Consider the following 23816-nt stretch of genomic DNA (forward strand, 5'->3'; position numbering starts at 1 on the left):
TCATATCGGGTCGACCCAAGACAATATTTTGTTTTTTTTATGTTTTAGTTTTTGGATTTTTTTTAACCTTTTTATTTAAATAGATCTAATTACATTTAGAAATTAAATCTTGTTTTGAAATGAAAAATCAAAATGTTTCATTTTTGAAAGTGTCTAAATGAAACGTTTCAGATGTTAAAAAAAAAAAAAAAAACCTCCCCCCTGATTGTTTTGGCTAAATCTGTTTGCCCAGTTTGATTTGAATTTGCAAATAGTTTTGGGTCATTTCCAACTGCATTTTTTTGGACTAATTAGACTCTACTCATCTGAAAGGTTTGGCCCCGCTCTGCTCATGACTGAATAGATTATTTATTAGTTGTATTACAGTCGCACCTAGAGAAGGCAACTCGGCAAACACACAGTAGAAGACACTCCTTGCCTCAAGGGTCTTACAATGTGAATAGATGAGACAGACGAAGCGGGGGCCTGGGGGGTGCGAGGCAGGGGGCGGGGTGTGGGGGGAAGGGAAGAAACAGAAGCCCAAAGAGGGGAAGTGTCTTGCTAAAGAACGTCACACAGAAGGTTAGCAGCAGAGCCAGGAATGAAAACCAGGTCTCCTGACTCCCAGTCCAGGGCACTATCCACTAAACAATTCTGCCACTGAACTGTACTTCCCTTCTCTCCTCCCTCCTAGGGTCCCCATCTCTGAGGGCATATCCTCTCATCTCCGTCATCACCCGGCAGCCCTCTGTGGTCCCTCACCTTGTCCCTGCAGCTCCCAGCTCCCGAGCACTGTCACCCCACTCCTCCTTGGGAGCCACCAGCGCGGAGACACCAGCCAGCGAAACTCATGCCAGCAGCGAGTCAGAAGGGGAGCAGCCCACCCCGCGGTTGAAAAAGCCTCGCCGAAGCCGGACCATCTTCACAGAACTCCAGCTGATGGGGCTGGAGAAGAAATTCCAAAAGCAGAAGTATCTGTCCACGCCAGACAGGTCAGAGGAACGGGATTGGGGTGTGACTGGGGGTAAGGCTGGGAAAGTGGCTGCAGGGCCATGACCCTTAGGGAAGAAGCCTGCAACTGTGAGTTGCAAATCCGGGCTCATGCTACAGCGCTAAAAATATCTGTGTGGAGCCTGAGCTCTAGGAATGGGGGTAGGCTTCAGAGCTGGAGCCCGAATGTCTACACAGATATTTTTTGTGCTGTAGTGTAAACCTGAGTCTGTAAACCTGGGCTCTGAGACTTGCGGCTGCAGAATCTTGCTTGCTGTGTAGGTGTACCCTATGAGACCGAGCCATCTACAGGGGATTTACATACATGACTCTCAGAAAACCAGAGGAAACATAGGTAAAACTCTGAGCTCACAGAGGAGAATATAGGGCCCAGTGCAGCCTTGAGCAGGTGAGTGAAATCACAGACTCATAGAACTGGAAGGGACCTCAAGAGGTCATCTAGTCCAGTCCCCTGCACTCATGGCAGAATTAAGTATTATCTAGAGCAGTGGTTCCCAAACTTGTTCCGCCGCTTGTGCAGGGAAAGCCCCTGGCGGGCCAGGCCGGTTTGTTTACCTGCCGCGTCCACAGGTTCGGCCGATCTCAGCTCCCAGTGGCTGCAGTTCGCTGCTCCAGGCCAATGGGAGCTGCTGGAAGCGGCATGGAGCGAGGGACATACTGGCCGCCGCTTTAAGCAGCTCCCATTGGCGTGGAGCAGCGAACCACGGCCACTGGGAGCCGCGATCGGCCGAACCTGCAGACGCGGCAGGTAAACAAACCGGCCCGGCCCGCCAAGGGCTTTCCCTGCACGAGCGGCAGAACAAGTTTGGGAACCACTGCTCTAGACCATTCCTGACAGGTGTTTGTCCAACCTGCTCTTAAAAGTCTCCAGTGATGGAGATTCCACAACCTCTCTAGGCAATTTATTCCGGTGTTTAACCACCCTGACATTTAGGAAGTTTTTCCTAATGTCCATCCTAAACCTCCTTTGCTGCCATTTAAACCCATTGCTTCTTGTCCTATCCTCAGAGGTTAAGAAGAATAATTCTTCTCCCTCCCCCTTTAACAACCTTTTATGTACCTGAAAACTGTTTTCATGTCCCCTCTCAGTCTTCTCTTCTCCAGACTAAACAAACCCAATTTTTTCAATCTTCCCTCATAGGTCATGTTTCCTAGACCTTTAATAATTTTTGTTGCTCTTCCCTGGACTTTTTCCAGTTTGTCCACATCTTTCCAGAAATGTGATGCCCAGAACTGGACACAATATTCCAGTTGAGGCCTAATCAACGTGGAGTAGAGCGGAAGAATTACTTCTCGTGTTTTGCTTACAACACTCCTGCTAATACATCCCAGAATGATGTTCACTTTTTTTGCAACAGTGCTACACTGTTGACTCATTAAGTTTGTGATCCACTATGATCCCCAGTTCCCTTTCCGTAGTACTCCTTCTGAGGCAGTCATTTCCCATTTTGTATGTGTGCAACTGATTTGTTCCTTCCTAAATGAAGTACTTTGCATTTGTCCTTATTGAATTTCATTCTATTTACTTCAGACCATTTCTCCAGTCTGTCCAGATCATTTTGAATTTTAATCCTATCCTCCAAAGCACTTGCAACCCCTCCCACTTTGGTATCATCCACAAACATTATAAGTGTACTCTCTACGCCATTATCTAAATCATTGATGAAGATATTGAACAGAACTGGACCCAGAACCAGTCCATGCGGGACCCCACTCATGCCCTTCCAGCATGACTGTGAACCACTGATAACTACTCTCTGGGAATGGTTTTCCAACAAGTGTTTTACCCATCTTATAGTAGCTCCATCTCGGTTGCATTTCCCTAGTTTGTTTATAAACAAATCCCCAGACCTCTAGGCTGAACTGTCAGCAGTGATGTATATGGTCGTGTAAGTCGCACATCGGGGGCCTGATTCTCCAGTGGCTAGCACTAAGTGCAGTCATTGACCCCAGTGCAAAGTGCATGTATGACTCCCGTAAAGAAACGTGATCTCCATTTACACACTGCTTCATCGGGTACCTTTAACATTGTCTTTAAATACTAAAGACTGTCTCTGAACTACAGTAGCTTTTCCAAGGCGAGGGGACAGCCAGCATCCTGGAAACTATATCTGGCTCCTCCCTAGTTTACTTCTATTCATTTCAAATGGATCAGGGCACAGTGATGCATGGCAAGGGCTGGTTGGAGGACACTTTGGCCATGACTAGCAAGGGCTTTCTGCACTGAGGGGAGAGTGTCTCCCATGGCATTGCCTATCACGACTACTTTAAAAAGACACAGGACAAAAACGTTCCTTAAAGTGGAAAAAGCAGAGGTAGCAGAAGGGCTGCTCAGTCGTTGTGGTGCTGAGCTCTCTCTAGTTGAACTGTGACGTCTTCTGGACTGAGAAAGATGACTTTGCCATTGGTGGAGGACTTGGGCAGAAGACCGGATTCGATTAAGGCTAACTTTTCCCAGGATCAAAGGTGACCTGAATAGAATGAATGAATGGAAACCACATACCACGCGCATTATATAAAGAGAGGGCTCAATACATGTGCATAGCAGCATGTATTTATGCAGAGAGATACATGCAAGGAATAGAGAGCAAAGCATTTCCCCCTGCTTCACCCTTTGAAAGGGCACAGCGTGTTTTCCCTCTCCCATGCTGGCTCATTTCCACTGGCTAGTGCAGGTGTGGGTGTGGGTGTGTAGGCAGAAACCTGCCCATTACCCAACCCCTCTAGAGAAGCTAGTTCCACTATGAGCACTAGACTGGAGCAGTCTTTGCCCTCAGGGAACATAGAGGACCGTGACTGTGACTAGCCCATAAATAAGAGGTGTAATGGGGAGCTGGGTTTGCTGAGCAACAGCCTCACTGCAGCCACCAGTAGGGAAGGTCACAATCTCTCCCTGAGTGTCTCTTGACCAATACTGTTTATGTTTATATTTAGAGCTGGTTGAGATGTTTATACCTTACAATTTCCCCTTTGGAAAATATGGTTTTGGTGAAACTGAAATTTTCCACAGGGAAATTTTAATTAATTGTTCCGATTTCTGACTGGAAAACGTAACCCCCAAATATTCATTTTGAAATCAGTGTGTTTTGTTTTCCAAAAACTAAAACAAAAATGACATAAGAATGGCCATATTCATAGAATCTCATGGTTGGAAGGGACCTCAGGAGGTCATCTAGTCCAACCCCCTGCTCAAAGCAGGATCAATCCCCAATTTTTGCACCAGATCCCTAAATGGCCCTCTCAAGGATTGAACTCACAACCCTGGGTTTAGCAGGCCAATGCTCAAACCACTGAGCTATCGAGTCAGACCAAAGGTCCATCTAGCCCAGTATCCTGTCTTCCAACAGTGGCCGATGCCAGGTGCCCCAGAGGGAATGAACAGAGCAGGGAATCATCAAGTGTTCCATCCCCTGTCGCCCATTCCCAGCTTCTGGCAAACGGAGGCTAGGGACACCATCCTTGCCCATCCTGGCTAATAGCCATTGATGGGCATATCCTCCATGAACTTATCTAGTTCTTTTTTGAACCCTATTATAGTCTTGGCCTTCACAACATCCTCATAAAGAGTTCCACAGGTTGATTGTGCGTTGTGTGAAGAAACGCTTCCTTTTGTTTGTTTTAAACTTGCTGCCTATTCATTTCATTTGGTGACCCCTAAAACGGTAACGTTTTAAGTTGAATGAACATTTTTGTTTCATTTTGAATCAATGTATGTCTAAATGACATGTTCATTTTCACTTAAAATGTAGTTTCCTTTCAGGTTTGGGAAATAAAACATTTCAGCTGTTCATTTTCAGCTTTTGGATTGGGGAAGTTTTACCCATTTCTCTCTCTTTTTTTTTTTACATTAGAAAAAGGGAGCAAAGGTAAAAAAAAGCAAATGAAAGTGAGGAAAAAACCCACTTTTCACATTTTTAACTGTTTTCTAAAATGTTCATGTACTTTTTCATTATTTTCCAATTTGTTTTCAGTTGGAAAAAAGTGTGAAATTTGTTTTCATTCCCATTTCACATACTTTTTACTCCACCCCCCCAATTTTCCCAGTGGAAAAAAGATAGAAAAAGTAACAAAAAAAAAAAGAGGGGGAGAAGTGTCTGGGTTTCCTGATCAGCTCTAGTTATACTGAATTAGGCTTGTTTGACTGCTGTTTGTCTGGAACCCTCACAAAGGAGATCTGAGACTACCCTTTGAGGCAATGTGGCTCTGTGAAGTGTTTTCCAATGGACACCTCATTGGTGTGGAAGCTAGGACACTTGAATTTTGTTTCAGGCTCCGTTTCTAACGTGTTGTATGGTAATCTTGGACAAATTGCCACACCGCTCTGTGCCTCAGTTTCCCTTTTTGTAACTACTGACTTACCTCATGTAAGGAGTTCTGAAGCTTGGTGTATTATTATTTACAAAGTGATTTGAGATTTACATATCATGTCAGCCTAACTTTTTGGGTTTATTCTGTGCCAAACGCGTTACACGTGCCTCTCGTTAGCGAAAAAAGAAAAGGAGGGGTTTTTTTGGTTTGTTTTAAAGAACTTGAATTACCCATGTGTTGGGGTGTGTGGGGAGAAAATTGTTGGTTTAAATTACAGGAGAAAAGGTTGCCAACACAGAGTAGCTTTGCAAACCTAAAGAAAGTGTTTGAGAGGTTCACAAAACCTTAAACCCCATGTGTCACCAACCCCTAGTTTAAACAACTTTTAAGGCCTAAGGTTGGAAGGATTAGATTTTTATCAGTCAGTGAATGTTGTTTTCACTGTACACACACAAACTGACTAAATCCCCCCTACCCCACCCCCCGCCATAGATAATAAACAAAATTTAGAGATAGACAAAGTAAGAAAAATCCTGCTAGAGAACTTTTTATCGTTTGATTCAGGACATTTTACTTTGTATATTTTGACGTGATCTTGACATTTATAAAGCTTTAGCTTTTTGAATCTTGACAACATCTGTCATTTAAATTATTATTGTGTGACTGCCCCCTTTTGCCTGGCCCTCCCCCCCCCCATAATTTTCTGCAACTGTGAAAATTTAAATTGATTAACAATACAAAAAGCTTACAAATAAATATTATCTGTCAAAAGAAAAAAAATACATATGGAATTCTGCCAAGCCTGCCTCTAAGCTATATGCCTATTTTTTTCATCTGATGACTCATGTCACCAAAGCACAGGTCACATTGGGCCAGATTTTCAAACACTTAGGACCCACAATCAAGGACAGGTTTTCAAATGAGTGCAACTCCCATCTAAGCATCTAAATGGGGTCAAATTTTAACTAGCTCCCATAGTGACTCCTACGCCATGGTTTTTTTTTGAAAGAGCTCAGTACCCAGCATGCTGGGCTCTTTTGATATCTGGCCCATTTGGCATGATTCTCTATCCCCTAAGGCTCAGGTGTTGTGCTGACTGGCTCAGCACTGCCTCATGTGACCAGCTGAGTGACACCATCAATCAAAGCAGTCTTGGCTGCTGAATTAATTAGAGACATGAAGGTTTCTTGACTTTGTACATGACCAAGGCTGATGAGCAATCTCTGCTCCCCTAGCTCTTCCTTTCTCTCTCTCTCTCTCTATTTGTTTCTTTGGTTTCCTAGGCTAATGCACACGGAGAGAGGTTGTAAAGGTTACAGGTAATCTAGGTGTGACAAGACACAGGCTTCCTGGCAGGAGTTTGTCAAACAGACATATTTCCCATGTGAGCTCATGAGTTGGTAACGCAGTGGCAAGGGCATGGATTGAGATCTGCACTCACTCTTGTGTCCTTTGACGGGGGCTACATTGAGGGGCATGGTGAGCTACTTAGTCGCATGGCTAATTAGAAGCCAAGGAGTGCAGATGGGATAATGTCTGGAACCTGTGGGCTTGATTCTGATCTCCCAAACTCATCCATGTAGCTCCTTTGACTTCAATACCCCAGCTATTCAGTATGGTGAGTGATATAAGGTGATGGAAAATCAGCCCCTTTAACTGCAAAGGGGTCCCAAAGTGGGGAAAGCACGTGCGGGTTTGTTTGTTAGGGTATTTGAATATAGGTGTGTGTGACTGTCCCCACTATCTATCCAGTTGGATCACAACTTTTGTTATGAAAAACTCAGCTTTGGAAAATGTGTTTCCAAAGCTGTTTCAGGGACATACAACATGTTGTTTCAGGGGCTACAAAAAGAAAGTTCACAGGACCTAAAATATGTTTAGATGCAACTCCATGTTTGCACCTGAACCCATCTGAGTTTTGCATGGCTTCACATTGTTGCAGAACATTTGCCCAGCTCTACTTAGAATTTCTGAATCACATAAGGCCAAATTCATCCTGAATGCAGCTCCACTGCACCACTAGGTCGAGATTTGTTCTCACTTAAGTGACAAATAAAGGAATTTCATCAGGGATGAATTTGGCCCAGGCTCTCCAGATCTCAGGCTTTGTAAAGAAATAAATAGATTAATAGTCATAAAGGAACCATTACAGATTTGGAGGTTTGGCCCGGATAAGTTAGGATAAGCATTTGTGCTGTCTACTGTAGCTCCCCGGAAGGCCCAACACACACAAATTTATTTATAGGCATTTCTAGAGCTCTCATCACTGTAATATCAGCAAATTAATAAATTCAGACACACAACACCTTTTTGAGGTTAGAAAGCATCCTTATCTCCAGTCTATATATAGAGAAAGTGAAGCACAATAAAGGCAGCCAAAATTTTCAAAGGTGGCCTCTGATTTTGGGTGTGAATTCTTGGGTGCTGTCTTGAGACACCTAAGGCCTGATTTTCAGAGGTGCTGAATGTCAGGGCCAAGTTGTCTCCAGCTGGATGACTGAACTTTTGTCCTCGTTCACTTGCCCAACAAAACACATAGGATAGCTGGTCTGTTTCCATCTCTTCCTCTCTCCCTATTCTGCGTCATAACCACAAAACCATTCTTGCTTCCTCCATAAGACCATACTTCTTTGGATCCTAAATTTGGATCATGACTGTTTATACTGATTTGTAATTCTCCTCTGAACTGGAGAGAAAAGACGAGTTAGGAGAAGCTGATAGCGATCTTTTTCTGGAATTTACTTCGCTGTATGTGAGCCCCCCATTCTCTCTACAGGATACAATCAGGGATTGGCTACTGCAGTGCATCTGGACTCATTTCCTTTGTCAAGTCTCTGTATCTCTTGTCTTCTAGGCTGGACCTTGCCCAGTCACTGGGGCTGACTCAGCTCCAGGTGAAGACTTGGTACCAGAACCGCAGGATGAAGTGGAAGAAAATGGTAAGAGATCAAAAGGTTCCCAACCAGGCCTCCAATCTAATGTCAGAGAGATGAATCCTGAGCTGGAGTAAATCTGGGTGTACATTTGGAAGTCTTTGGCATAAATTCTGCCGATGAAGCTATGCTGATTTACACCAGCTGAGGATCTGGTCCAGAATTTTAAAGTTCAGTTTGTTACTGCTAACTGGTTGCTCAAAAGCTCACATGGCTGAATGTATGTTGGGTAAGACTGGCCATGGATAGCAGTGCGGATTCAAAGCAAAGGGACAAAAGGGGGAGGAGCAGAAATTTCTCCCTTTTCATTTTTTGGCAACCCTGGGGTCTTTATTGCTTGTGGGAATTGGGGGTGCACCTGGATCATAAAGAGACTTCAACTCAATGAAGCTAAGTCCAGCTTTGATAAGTGATGTCCCTGCTTCTCACTTTTAAAGCTGTCTTTAACTCTGACCCTGCCTCCAACTCTTCCTGTACACCTGCTCCTGCTCCCTATGGTCTGCCCACATTTCTCTCCTGACTTTTCCCTTTATCTCCTTCATGCATTCCCAACTTCAAGCCTTTACATGCAGTTTCTCAGTTAGTGTACACCAAGCCTCCTCCCTGTCCTTCAAAAAACATCTAGAATGCCCACTTGTCCAATACGGGTTTCAGAGTAACAGCCGTGTTAGTCTGTATTCGCAAAAAGAAAAGGAGTACTTGTGGCACCTTAGAGACTAACCAATTTATTTGAGCATGAGCTTTCGTGAGCTACAGCTCACTACATCTGATGAAGTGAGCTGTAGCTCACGAAAGCTCATGCTCAAATAAATTGGTTAGTCTCTAAGGTGCCACAAGTACTCCTTTTCTACTTGTCCAATACATCACTCCAGCTACAATAATGACAACACTGTGTCTGTCCTGTATTGTATTAGAGGAAAGGAAGGGCAGTCAGGTCCCATTAGTTCCATTCTGGTTCCGTCACTGACTCGCTGCATGACCTTAGGCAAGTTGCTTCCTCTCTTTGCCCCAGTTCCACTGTATGCAAAATGGAGATAATAGAGGTGGCAGAGCTATTTTGCTGACTCATCCTGGTAGGAAGACCAGGTGGGTCTCATTAGTTCCAAAGCAGGAGTAAAAAGAATTGAGTCTCTAAGAGACAAGAGAGAGCTGAAGGGAGGAAAAAAATTCACTTTGGAAACTCAGGCGGAGGTTTGATTGTTGTTACTTAAGCTAAGAATGAAAAGAAAATCTCAGTAAGGGAGCTGAATTTTGGACAAGCCTGTACATGTGCTGCATTGAGAGTTGGGTCCCTCCCAAGTCCTCCCCAGCCTGGTGAAAATGAGCAAGTGAGTGAGGATGCAGGAGAGCGAGCGACAGAGGGAAGGGGGGAAGATGGTATGAGCAGGGTGGGGCCTTGGAGAAGAGGCGGTGCAAGGGTGTTTGGTTTTGTTGGGTCAGGAAGTTGGCAACCCTATACTGAGACCCCTTTACAACCCGCCTTGAACTCAGGACCCTACATAGAGTCTGAGATATTAGTGTTTTCTGGGTTTGTACTTGCCTCCATTTAAATTAATTAAGCCCCATTTAAGCCCCACAAGGCCTACGCATCACTTAAGTTCTACTTGAGTCCGGAGTAGGAGGTAAGGGTGCCTAAACCTTGGGCCCGCTCTTTGAACAGGGATAGATTTTATCCTAATGTTAAAAGTACCATCAGGAACTTGGATGGCAGACACCAGTGCAGTTCAGAATGGTCCAAACACTTATTATCTTTGTTCCAGGTACTGAAAGGTGGACAGGAAGCTCCGACAAAGCCCAAAGGCCGCCCGAAGAAAAACTCCATCCCCACCTCAGAAGAGATTGAGGCAGAGGAAAAGATGAACAGCCAAGTTCAGAGGCAGATATTCGAGACATCTCAGGCCCCAGAAGAGCCTGAATTGACAGAGGAGAAGCCTGAAGTCTCCTTGGAGACAGGAAAGTCTCCGGAGCACACAGTGGAGCCCTCCCCAGAGGAGACGACGCCCTCAAGTTAAAAGAGGAAAAACAGAAAAAAAAAAAAAGAAAAGGAAAAAAAAACACAGAAAAAGGAAAGAGAAAAAAAACATAAATAAATAAATAAAACAAAAAGACCTTGTGTATAAGTCAGGAGCTTGTGCACTTTGTGCCATTGGGAATCAACCAGCATGGGCCACCTTGGAACAAAGAAACCCAATGCATATGGTGATAGTCTTTCCCTTCCCAACAGCATGTGTAAGTCCTTCCTGCAGATAACAAGGGGGCCTGAGTACTTTACTGCTATCTTCCAGAAGAAACTGTGTCTAGAAATGTGAGACAGCCTGGAGAATCAGGAAAAGCCCAGGGTTCCTTTCATGCCGTGGGAGGTGGTTGTGTAGTGATATGACCATCTTGGAGGGTTCGGTGTGTTCGCTTGGCCGTATCTTTGCCTTTTAAGGTAGAAATGGACAGAGCACTTAGTCTGGCCTCAAGGCAGTGACTGCCAGGAACAGGGGAACTTTTACAGCACGATTTCTCATTTAACCAGCACTTATTTCTGTTAGGCATGGGCCCAAGCGAAACAGTTTTTTGGAGGATGCACAGACCTAGGGTTTTGGTTCAGCCCATTATAAAGATAGGTGCAAGATTCAGACCCAGGTCATGGTTCAGATTTCAGATCTCTCCTGGAGGTTTGAGGTGATCAGATCTGGGTTGTGGGGCAAACCTTTATAAAGGTAAAGGCCACTGGGTAAAATCTGGATTGAGATCACAGTTTGGATTTCAAGCTGCTCCAGAACTGGGATTTTTGCTTCAGACCCATTTCTAATTATTGTAGGGTTTGTATTTTTTTTTCCCCCCCAAGAAGCATTTAAATGTTTTCAGGGTTAGGGGAAAGTAATGGAGTTAAAAAGCGGCTGAAGAAAGTTCGCATTTGTTTTTAAGACCTGTGTGCCAAGACTAGATATGCATCGTGTTTCCTAAAGTCTTGTTGAGGGTGCATTTTGCCCGAAGGCTGCAAGAGATGTATTAAAATAACCTTTATTTTTTAATTAAAAATTAAATATATAAATAAGACTCCGTGTCATTTCTCTTCCAAATCCTAGACAGAGGATTTCTTCTGTGTGTCACACTAGCACAGACAGAGTCAGGCAGTGTCAGCAGAGGCAGCGTCAGGACCAAGGTGGTCCTCGGAGAGTGAGGGGGAAGCTTTACAGCTGTCTTCACGTTCCTGTGCTGGGAGGATCCTCCACCAGACAGATATGGCATTTAGGGCCCCTTTACACCTCTCCTCCCCTTTTATATGGCAGAAAAGGATGAGGGTATTACTTTTGATCTCCTAACTTGTAACCTTGTGTCTTAATCACAGATATCCTTCCTACTTTAGGGATTGTGCTGAAATTTTTCAAAATTTTTGAACAGGTGCCCATTCCACAAAGTCACCAAACACTCGGCAATGCAAAAGAAAAGGAATGAGTATAAGAGTGGAAGGCCAGAAGTCTGGTATCTGTCCTATCAGCTAGAATATAGGCACAATATGTTGTGGTGAATCCCTGGAAGTTAAATAAAAACTGGGTGTTTTTCAAACATATGCTCTAGTTCAATCACAAGTAATGACTTGTTCTGGTGTTCTTACTACATGGAAGTCCTATGACATGTGTTATGCAGGAGGTCTGACTAGATTATCACACTGGTCCCTTCTGGCCTTAAAAATCTATGACTTCCTAGTAGCCATAGATTCAAAATTTTGTAAATGAAATGTATTCAAATGTCTCAAATCCAATCATTTTCTGTGCGGACTAGAATTAGGAACATAATTTGCTGTGAATAGTTTACCTAATGAATTTCACCTTTCTATTTGCCAAGTGTCTGTACATGTCTAGCAGTTTGTCAAGTTTATTTGGAATTCAAAATCTTTTGCTAAATTATTTTTGAGGTGCAAATCCTTTGTGGAGCTGATAACAACAACTTCACAAAAATGTCAGTTATTTCCATTTTGCAAAGTTGGAAATAGAACAATTTTTCCTTTTTTTCAAAACTTTTTTTTAAAAATGCTGAATTTCTAAAATTTTGAAATTTCATTGTCCACCCTTTTTTTTTTTTTGCCACTCAGCTCCATGCCATGAAAAAACGTTCAGGGCGGTTTGTTTTTAAAGTTTTCCTTTCCTCAGTCTAACTTCTCAAAGTTCAGGACGTTTTTAAATGTGACAGTGGAAAAAGGGAAATTGAAAGAAAGAAAGAAAAAAAAATGAGCCCATCAAAAAAATAAAAATAAAAGGAGAGGGGAACAAAAATATAAAAAATCTGAAGTTTCAAAAAAATTCAGTTTTCAAAAACCTATAACAAAACGAAAACGTCAATTTAAAACAAAACAAAAATTTGTTTGGCTTTGAAATTTCCTATTGAAAAATTAATAGCGTAGAAAATGACATTCCCTGCCCCCTTCTAAATTGTTTTTGACAAAATGCCATTTTTCAGTGGGAAAAATCTTAATCCAGCTCTAATCACTGTGAATTATTTGCTGTGGGTATTTAATATTTAACTGCACTGGTTATTTTTGAATGCATCCATAAATCACTCAGAGTTTCTGTTCTTCTTTTGGATGAGCATCATTCTTTGCATCTAGCTTTCCAGTGTGATTTATATTTACGAGTTCAACATTTACTCTACAAATATTCTGATATTCACTTAAAATCAGTCATTTCCACCATCCTTCCTGCCAGCGAACTCGACCTCTAGAAAGTTCATAGAAAACAAACTCAAATCAAAAGAGGAGAGAACACTGTCAAAGCCAGGTAGTTTATAAACTTTAAACTACTTTTGCCTAAATTACTGTTCAGTATTTGCTCAGCTGATACAAAACCCATGAACATTGATGGGAGTCTTTCTATTGATTTCAATGGGCTTCGATCAGACCCTAATATTCAGAGATCCCACCTTCATCAAGACCCAGTATGAGAGGCAGTGTGGCCTACTGGATAGACTGGAACTCAGGAGACGTGAGCTCTATTCCTCACTCTGCAAGTGGCCTGCTGGGTAACATTGGTCAAGTCATTTCAGATCTAGTTCAGATTTAGGTTAGAATTCAGGGTTTGGGTTCAAGGCTGAATCAAGACTATATGTGGGTACAACACTGCCAAAAATCTCATAGAATCATAGATATCAAAGGGAGAAGGAGACCTGTTAGAACACCCACTCCATCATCCTGCCAATGCAGGATCACTCCTCACCGAACATGCTTGCCCAGTCTCCCGCCTCCCTCTTGCCCCAGAATATTTCCATCCCTTTCCCCCCATGCTTTCCCCTCTCTGCCACCACCATGTTCCATTGCACTCCCTCAGTGTGCCTCATTTCCCTACACTCTCCTCAGTCTGCCTCGTGCTGTCTACATTTCTTAGATTTCCTATACTTCCCTGTTGCATTCCCTCTCCTTGCTGATCCAACAGCTCCATTGATGGCACCTCCACATTATCCTGCCCCTTGCCTGACTCTCTCACAGGGTGTTAAGGGGCCATCATCTTCCTTGAAGGCAACTTGGCGTTAGCTCTATTAGAAGGGCTGGATGGAGGTGGTATCCATTTTTTGCCCAGGACCGCCTCAAGCTCAAAGGGACATGGCAGCCATCTTACTAAGGGAAGAGTCCCACTGGCAGTAATGGAAATAGCAGCCATTTTGGATAAGGGCAAAACGTGATGAGCTTGAAAGGCATAAATCAGAAATTAATTAGAACACCCCAGACTTCAAAAGAGAGTTGGGATCACTATATATTCACACCATAGTCTAGTTGAAGTGAAAGTTCGGGGTCGGGGGGGAGGTTTGAAACCTAACCCAGGGTGTTTTGGGGCATCTCCAGAAGATATTTCTTACTAAACCAAGAGGAATCCCTCTTTCCTCTCAAGCAGGTGCCTGCTATGAGCAGGAATGCTATCCGAAGCCCCTGCCACACTGCTACAGCAGCATGCTTATCTGAATCACTGGAACAATAATGCGGTCGCATAGCAGTACTTGCTACAAAGGAGGCCTCCTGCGGCTGCTGTGATCTGCCCAGGCCAAGCTAGAAAGGTATGCTGCTAGGTTGTTGCCAGTCGAAGAAGTGAGCTAACCCCCGTCCAGTCTGTTCCAGCACATCCATTATCTGCTGGAACCACTGATTTTCCTTTTTTTTTTTTTTTTTTTTTTGTCAAACAACCTAGGGCAGGAGGAGGGTGAGTGGCTCCACAAATACTAGGGAGCTACTCCCAACCTCAGGTGGTCCGGGGCTGACTCAGCTTTTTGTTTGGCTTCCTGTGGTTAGCAAGAATGTTTTAAAAAATTCATTAGACAAAGGTGTTTCCGAGAGAAGAAGGCTGGTGGGAATGCTAGAGTGCAGGCGCTAGCCGCAGCAACCTTTGGGTGAATGCTTCCCATATGTCCATGAAGTAAAAGAAACCAACACACCCGAGCCAAATCGCACCCCCCACTTTCCAGGTCTACTAAAGTCCTTCCCAAACATTAGCTAACACTCATGTCCAGTAGGATGGGTAGTAATGAGTTCATGGCCATTTATGCTCTCATAGCTGTCAACACAATGTTACATGCACTGGGAGCTTCATGGCGGCACCGACAGAACTGTCATCTTCCTGTTCCAAAATGCGGGCCCCTGACATTTGAGCTAAAGGAAAATCTTCAATAGCAGTATAAGGCCTGTGACACACAGATGAGCAATTCGGAGTCAGTGGATATGCACCTGTACCCCACGTGCTTTAGGCTGCAGAATTTGACTTTGTTTCTCTAGGGGAGGGGGTGAGAAACAGTGGGGAGGAAACATGGATGTTAGCTGGATATTCTCTCTCTCTGCAGAGAGTAGCACAGCAACTTCGAGAACAGGAATTAAAGACAGGCAGCCCTGTGGACTCATCAGCTGATCAACACAGGACCAAGCGATGTGCCTGCTGTGACGGCTGGATCCCACTCCCTGCCCCACTTTGGATACAGGTCAGCGTTCTTCCAGGTTTATTTACCAGGGGAGCTCTCCATTAGAATAATGTTTGGTCCACCATGGAGTATTTTATGGACCTGTAGGAAGAGCTGGGGGGAGAAGCATTTGTCTCCTCTAGAGGCAACAGACCCTGTGGAACTCACACTGAGCTATCCGCTAAGGGCTCTGAAGTGGGATTCTGCCTCAGAGAGAGAGAGAGAATGGGGCAGCACTTAACAAGGGGAGGATCTGTGAATTCTTGTCTGACTTGGCTGGGTTTATGCGGGGGAAGATGGTGCCCTACAGGGTGAGAGCCTTACAGAGATCCAGAAGTGGATCTTTTATATGCTCATCCCAATCTGTGCACTGCTTTGGACGCTGGTACAGATTCTGTTTCACGAGCAATTGTGAGGACTAGTCAGCTATTGACCCCAGGGCTGGAATGCTGCTAGCTATGAGGATCCCGAGCCTGTTTGTCTGCTGACGGGGTTCTGGGGTGCGTGAAAGGACTGAGACACTGCTTCAAGCAGTGGCGGGTCCAGGTGACACACCCTAGGTACTATGGTCTGGCCATAAAGACTGAGCAGTCACCTCTGAGAGAAGATCAGAGGGGACATGTTCGGATGTGTGTGCTGAAGCATAGACCATATGATGCTGAAACCTTACATTTGAATGTTTGGAACAGAAACAAAAGGGGGAACATCTGCACAAGGCACACCAGAGATTTACTGGTTTTACTGCTTTTGTTGAAAAGTTATTCATAGGATTCCAAACGCGGTTTACACTATTTTATACGATTTACAGTGTGTTTTGGGTGTACTACATGTTTGTTTTACTGAGGAAGTGTATGGTGTCTCTCTTTGAAATTGTGTGGGGGCTATTAACATCTATTTGTCGGGGGTTTACATCCAATAGCTCTGTGCAATGTTTTTTGAAAAGGTGCAGGAGGAAGGGGGGTGGATAGTTATACAGAATGTTGCCGGAGCATCCCCTTTCCCCATTACACACACAGCCAATTTATTGTAATAGTTTCCTCATTAACAAATGGAGGCCTGGAGAGGTGAAGTGACTTGTCTACCATCACAGAGCAAGTCAGCAGAACTAGGGATAGAACCTAGGAGCCCTGGGGCCTCATTCATCCTCCAGGATTGTCCTGGAGTCTCCAAGAATAAAAGATTAATCTTTAAGTAAGATTCTGTCATGTGATGAAACCTCCAGGAAACCTCTAGGAATATGTCCAACTAAAACTGGCAACCCTATATCATTGTTGACCTGTGGCCCCTTTGCGCAGACAGGCTGAAACAAATGGGCTGGTCTACAGGCCTAGGCCACTGCTTGGAATTCCCCTGGTGCAGTGGGATCTCTATGACCGGCAAAGAGAGGGCCGGCTCAGCTCCACCCCCTGAGCAAGGCGCATTCTGGGGTATTGTGGGCTGGGGTGGGGCAGGGTTGGGTTTGGGTTGGGTAGCCCTGTGCCTTGGAGATTCTGCACCCCTCCAAAGCCTCAGAGGGGCCTTTGCAGCAGGTGCAGAAGTGAAGGCAGCCCAGGCCCAGAACACAAAGACAGTCCCTACTCCAAGGAACCTACAATCTGAGTAGCCCAAAGATAAGCCTGGCTCCTTGTACTCTTCTCAATCCCCAGGACCATTCTGCCTGCTGAACACCATGTTTACTGTTCATCAGTTTGGTCTCTTTCCTTTTTGTGGGTATACGAGTGAGGTGTTCTTAGCAGCCAGGGGTGGGGACAGGACGACAAAAATGTTTGGTATTTGGATGATTAGTCTTTCTAAACTCAGCCAGGCCTCTATCTTCAAATCTCATCAGAGCAAGCTTTCTTGTGGGATTACCTGGTACATCCCAGTTCCACACTCAGAGTCAGAAAAAGACCAAGAACAGACTTTCTCGTTATTTCTGGTTCCAGACTAATCTAAACCCACGGAATGTAAAGCAGTGCAAGAATCACAATAGAAATCGAACGCTTTTCCAAACTTGGAAAAGAAAGTTTTGGTTCATATAATTGGTGATGGCTCAAGTCTGGTTTTACCTTATTTCACCCAGTTAGTTAGTCCATCCCTGTTTAAATATGAAAGGGGTTGAATATTTGCATAGATGTCCATTCAATGGGAAAAAAATTCTAATCTGAGCCCTTTCCCATGACAGCCAGAAGTAGAGTGATGGGTCAGCGGACACTTCCAGAAATGTGATCTGCATTATAACCCATGAGATACTTTTTAACAAAGTGTAATATAATGGCAATACTGTAGTGTCTCCTGCAGCAGAAAAACATCCCATCTTAACTTAAAGATAGTCAGTGATGGAGAATCCACCATGACCCTTGGTAAACTGTTCCAATGGTTAATTACCCTCACCATTAAAAATCTATGCTTTATTTCCAGTCTGAATTCGTCTAGCTTCAACTTCCAGCTGTTGCATTGGGTTATATGTTTCTCTGCTTGACTGAAGAGGCCATTATTAAATATTTGTTCCCCACGCAGATAATTATAAACTGCAATAAAGTCACCCCTTAACCTTCTCTTTGTCAAGATAAATAGATTGAGTTCCTTGAGTCTATTACTAGAAGTCACGTTTTCTAATCCTCTAACCATTCTCCCGGCTCTTCTCTGAACCCTCTCCAAGTTATCAATATCCTTCAAAGGCACCTAGAGCTCTGGATGGTTTGGATACTCTTTTAGATTGAAATCAAAATAACTAATTCAAACCCTTGTTTTTTAAGGTAAAATTAAGATATTTTAAAAAAAATATTCCTAACTAGAACTGGTTGAGAAATGAAAACCCATTCTCACACAAAACATTCAAAGATGTTATTAAGAGTTTGAAAGGAACCCATGTTTTGCTTTTTCAAAATATATCATGATTTAAAAAAAAAATCCCCCAATTTTTATTGAAAGCATTATGGAAAGAGTTTTCCAAATGGGTTATTGAACATTTTTGTTGACCAAACCCCCAGCTTTTAGGGTTATTATAATGTTTTCAACAGTGATTTTATTTCAGAAAAGATATTGAAAGGAGGGTTTTTATTTATTTGTTTAACAAAAATAAAAGCAAAAATTCCAAATGTCAACAATTTTTGACAAAAAAAATAATATTTTTAAAGGGTTATTTTTCAACAAAGAAAACTTTTGCTCAAAAATTTGCAACTAGTTCTATTCCTAACTATGGTCCCAATCCTGCAATTGGATCTGTGTGGCTGGAGTCTGACACTTGTGCAGAGCACCATTCATATTAAGATGGCTTTTAATAAACAAAAACACCCCAACCAACCAAAAGCCGCATCTGTGCATGTGACAGGTGCTGTCTCAATGTTTAATCCTTTGTATCAAAACAAGCTTATTAGTCTAATAAAAACAATTCTCTCCCTCCTGCAAAGGAGGTGCCCCGTTGTGAGTTCTCCAAATATTTGCTTAATTTGTCTCAACATTGTAAAAGTAAAACATAATATTTGCCCCTCTGGAACATATCAGGGGCTCTATGTATCTCTTGCCCCACCATACCATTGCCCCATTTCTCCCGCTGTGGAAGGGTGGACTCACCACTCGTGTACCCCTCGTGGCTGGACATGATGTGGCAGCTCTTTTCTGTCTGGCGTCCCCTACCAACAGTCACTCCAGTCCTCTGGCGGCCTGCCTCTTCTTGCAACTCAGCCCCTCGGCCAGGTCACGTTTTAGTTCCACAAGTCTTCCAGGTAACTGAGAGGCCAACAAGCAAGAGTTCAGTGAATAATTCCAAGACCTTTTGTCAGGGCTACCACTGCTGACTTGAGGCCCAGTGGTTCTTACACTCTTCCCTCTGGGCTCTGAATTGTGCTTGTCCTCTCAGGTCAGGGGGCCTCATGCCACTTTCCCCAGTGGCTGGTTGGGAAACCCAGGCTCTCCCACCACACAGGTTCCAGCCCAGAGACCCTAGGATGAGCTGCCAAGGTCTGTTCAGCCAGACACCTTGCCGCTGCCTCCTTAACATTAGCCTTTCTTCAGGCCTTTTTCCAAGCCCGTTCCTGGGCTTTTTGTAATGAGCAACATCGCCTGGGCTTCTCCCCACAGGGTTAATCGCAGCAGCTTGTTCCAGTCAGGTGCCTGTCAGGGATCTTCACTTTCTAGTGCCCTGATAGTGACTGAAAAGCTTTTCCCTCTTCCCTGCAGACCCTCCAATCTGAATCTGAATGCCCCTTAGGCTTTACCATCACTGCCTCTTGAGTTCACTGCCTCCAGCTTCCTCCCGCCTGAGGACAACCAGCCTCTAGCCCCAAGCTGGCGGTAGCCTCCCCTGAGGTAAAAAAAGACAGGACATGCAGGATGGTCCTGGGCATGTAAGACTGGACAGCTGGCTGTGTGTTTTGAGCACCTTACAGGTTTCCTTGGACAGCTACCTCAGAAAAGGTATGATCCTGGGAAAGCCTGGACAGGGTGGCAACCCTACTCCAAGCTTCATTACCCCTGGCCTCCTCCTGACTTGGGACCCTCTGGTTCTAGCTCCAGACCACTCTCAGCCCTGCTACCTCTCACACGGGTCTCCCCATAGGCCTCCTCAAGCAGCTTTTCCCCTCCCCTATGCTTCTTCCTTCATGAACACCCAGCTTCACCCCAACTGGGTTTGATCACCAATTATGCCTGACACCCCTCCAGGTGCTACCCAGTAGCCTAATTAAACTCAGGCCCCTGTTAACCCATGACTACCTAGAGTGGAGTTTATACACCCTACCGCACACCCCCATGCCAGGGCTCTTTGGGCCTCCCATTCCCACCTTTCTCCCCATTTTCCAATGTAAGGACCCCCCATTTTCCGCATTAGGGGTTCTGAATGCCCCTCTTTCCCCCATGGAAGGGGTCTGTGTGGCCTCCCATTTCACTCATGCCCTCCATTCCCCCTTTCCTTGCATGGCCAGGGCTCTGTGTGCCCCATTCCTCCATTCCCCTAATGCACTCTTTTCCTCCATGCACCCAGTTCCCCCTCCCCCCCCATACCAGATTTCGCCATTCTTCCTCCTGCCAAGGATTCTGTGTCACCCATCCCCTGTTCCTCCCATTCCAGTGTCTTTATGTGCCTCTCCATTCCTTCTCCCATCATAACAGCTTCCCCTATTCTCCCCCGCCCCATACCAGGTGACCTGTATGCACCCCCATTCCACTCATGGGCCCCACTCTTCACCCTACCATTCTTATTTCTTTTCTTTCTGTCAGGCAAATATGTCATTCATGATGTCAACATTTTAAATCTGTACTGGAGGAAGAGCAGAACTGAATGGGGGGAGGTATTGTTATGCTTGAAACTTTTAATGGCTGCCATCCTCTCCTTTTTTGATCTATAGAAAGCAACCAGATGCCAGGGGATCCATGAGTCCCTCATTTCCCCCTCCCAGTTCCAATTTTAACCAAAATCAATATGGTTCTGTCCACTGATGCCTAGAACGGTCCCTGAAATTTTGGAATTGATGGGGTGCGGCATTCAAACATTATTGCATTGCAGACAGCTAGACAGAGAAATGCCATTGAGTTGAGTGTAAAACCTCACGTCACCTGGCAAATTAGCCTGTGAAACTCAATGCCACGTGATATTATTGGAGTCAAGGATTTAATAGGATTCAGCAGTGGATCACATATTCATAAGAACAATGGGAGGATCCACGGTTACATCAGACAGGATGAAAAATGCTCTCCTGAGCATTAGGAAGAAATCTTGGTCGGCTATTGGGAAAGAGACATAAGGATCCACCATTATGTTATCTCAACAGCAAGCCAGCACTGCACAAGCTCCAACTCCGTGAATGTAGTTTTGGCAATTCAACGGGGTTGTTTGTGATTCTTCAGGACACAAGGAAGTACAAAGTATGTTATGCCCCACTTATCTCAGTAACCTTCCAAGCAGCTGGCTCTAATCCTTAATGAACAAAATATGAACTTGCAAGCATGACTGCAATCCACAAACCGATACCTTGGGCCAATTTTGAGCTCAGTTACATCATTGCAAATCAGACACAATGGCAATGGGTACCCAGACAAGAACCCAGCTAGAGCGAGAGCTATTGGAGCAATGGAGTTACTCCAAATTTACACAAAGTATAACTGACGGCAAAATTCCAAGTATGAACCCAACCCTTTCCCTTTTCAGCCAAGAAGGGACAGGAAGTTGGAGTAAATCTGAACAACACTACTGCAGTCAGTTTAAACGACAATCTCCTTGCATACCTACAAATTATTTTTTTTTAGCTCTCTGGCTTTGTTAATTTTTTTCCTTTTCCCCTCTGTTTATTTTTGTTGCAGATTTATTAGGTGCACAGATAAGTGCCATTTAGCTTTGCAGAACTGTCATCACCAGCACTTTATGAATGGGATCATTCACTGACAAACTATTTAAACACTAAAAGGGGGAAAAATTTACTGCCCCAGGTCAGCGAGGAGGCCAAGATCAACCGAAACTCGGCTGTATTTCTCCTTAAATATAGGAATGTGAGGAGGACGCTGAGAGTTTTCTTTAATTTTATCCTCAAACATCAAATGTAATGTCACTTTGTCTGCAGTGATACTCTGTCTAGAGCGCATGCCTTGATTTTAGCTGCTAGCAAGCATGGGATCTAAAAATATCAATAGACAGGGAATCATGCATCTGCTAATAAGGGCTGTGAAAAATATATTTTCAGTCATGCAATCATGCTCTCAAATAAAGTATGAGGCCTGCACCCCTATTCATCCCACTGTTGCTGCCACCAACAATCAGTTCAAGGCAGTGAAGTTGTTAGAAAATGACACAAAGTCTGGCAAGTAAAGCAATAAGCCTGCCTGCAAGAGATCTGAGTTCAGGTCTTACGTCTGCCCCAGCATTTATATTTGACCTTGCACAGATCATTTAACCTCTTTGTACCACAGTTCCTCACCTATCAAAAGGGGATAATAATATTTCCTTTCTCCCACCTATTATCTAGTTGGATTGTGAGCTTTTTGGGGTCAGTGACTGCCTCAACTACTTTTGTACAGTGCCAAGCACAATGGGGCCCAGTGTCAATTGGGCCTTTGGGCATTACCATCATACTTCTCCTAATAATAATTTCCATAAAATGCCTTAGAATGATGATCTGATGTGGCTGTTTTGGAGATGTGTTAACAGAAACCATGTATATTCTCCATGGGCATAAAACACTTGCAATTTTCATTAGAGCAGAAGTTTACTCCAGTGTCTTTGGCCACCATTTCTCCTCCTTGACTGTTGTGCAAGGTATCAGAAACATAGGAATTAAGGTACTGGATCAACGCAGTGATCCTTCTCGCCCAGCATCTGGTCTCCAATGGTAGTCAGCACCAGCCTCTTCAGAGGAAGACGCAAGAAACCCTGCAGCAGGAAGTTATGGAGTAACTTTAGGGAAAGTTTCCTTCTAACCCCCAATATTTAGAGCAGGGGTCTCAAACACATGGCCTGCAGAGTTATTTCCTGCGGCCCACCATAGCTCCCCTCACTCCCTGTTCCACTCCGCCTCCACCCCCCCTGAGCGCGCTGTGTCCCCACTCCTCTGTCTACCTTCCAACGCTTCTCACCACCAAACAGCTATTTGGCAGCGCTTAGGACTTTCCAGGAGGGAGCAGGGAGGAGTGGGTACGCAGCACGCTCAGGGGAGGAGGCAGAGAAGAGGCGGGGCTGGGCTGGGGATTTGGGGAAGGGGTTGGAATAGGGGCAGGGAGTGGGTAGAGTTGGGGCGGGGACTTTGGGGAAGGGGTTGGAATGGGGGCAGGGCAGGGGTGGGAAAAGGTGGGGCAGGGCGGGGCCTCATGGAAGGGATGGAGTGGGGGGGGGCTTTTGTATCTTTGTATGAAAAGGCATCAGTGATGTGGCCCTCAGGCCAATGTACTAGTCCTCATGTAGCCCTCATGGTGATTTGAGTTTGAGATTCCTGATTTAGAGGTTGGCTTATGTCCTGAAGCAAGAGAGTTTGCATGCCTTCCAGAACTCTTGCTTTTTGTTTTAATATTTACTATTATAACCTGGAATGTTCTTGTCATCCCTGGAAATGTCCAATCCTTTTTATGAATCCTTGTAAACTCTTGGCTTCAATAATATCTTGTGGTTGTGAGTTCCATAGGCTAATTAACCATTGTGTGAAATAGCATTTCCTTTTATTCATTTTAAATTTTGTCCCTTTCAACTTGTTCTTGTACTATAAGAGGAGGATGAGGAGAAGATCCTGATATACCATCCATTATTCTGTACACTTTTATCATGTCCTGTTTTATTCATCTCCTCTCTTAGGTAAATAATCCCAATCTTTGCAATCTCTCTTCCTAGGAGAGCTTTTCCAGGCCTCGAATGATTCCTGTTGCCTATTTCTCCTATATGCTGTTTGAGATGGTGTGACCAGAAGTGAACACAATATTCCAGGGAAGGTATATTGTTACATAATGGTGTTCTAATTCAGCACCCGGGTACCCCTGAGGTAGCAGCAGTTTAACAGTGGGATATACATACCAGCTGAGATTTTGATGGGAATTGGGTGAGCAAATCTCTTAGACAGTTTTGAAACGCTCTGCTATAATTTGTAAAGTACTTTGGGACCCCATAGGATGAAAACCGCTGTAAAAATGCAACATTTCTTGCTGGAAGCCCATTTAAAAAGGACTTGGCAGAGCCTTCGGGAACAGTCTGTAAGGAACAACCCT

At 44.3% G+C, this 23816-nt stretch overlaps 1 protein-coding gene across 2 annotated transcripts in view; it reads left to right on the forward strand.

Moving 5' to 3' along the window:
- The window catches only part of BARX2 (BARX homeobox 2), a 53547-nt gene extending 42312 nt beyond the window's left edge, over positions 1-11235 (forward strand). For both annotated transcript variants that reach the window (XM_073321083.1, XM_073321082.1), the window contains 3 exons: positions 674-971; positions 8153-8237; positions 9992-11235. In XM_073321083.1, the coding sequence (XP_073177184.1) occupies positions 674-971; positions 8153-8237; positions 9992-10243 (635 nt within the window). In that variant the 3' untranslated portion in view covers positions 10244-11235. The remainder of the gene's footprint in view (positions 1-673; positions 972-8152; positions 8238-9991) is intronic.
- Positions 11236-23816: the final 12581 nt, after the last annotated feature.

The sequence above is a fragment of the Lepidochelys kempii genome, chromosome 22 (genome assembly GCF_965140265.1).
Source record: "Lepidochelys kempii isolate rLepKem1 chromosome 22, rLepKem1.hap2, whole genome shotgun sequence".
Classification (NCBI taxonomy): Eukaryota; Metazoa; Chordata; order Testudines; family Cheloniidae; genus Lepidochelys; species Lepidochelys kempii.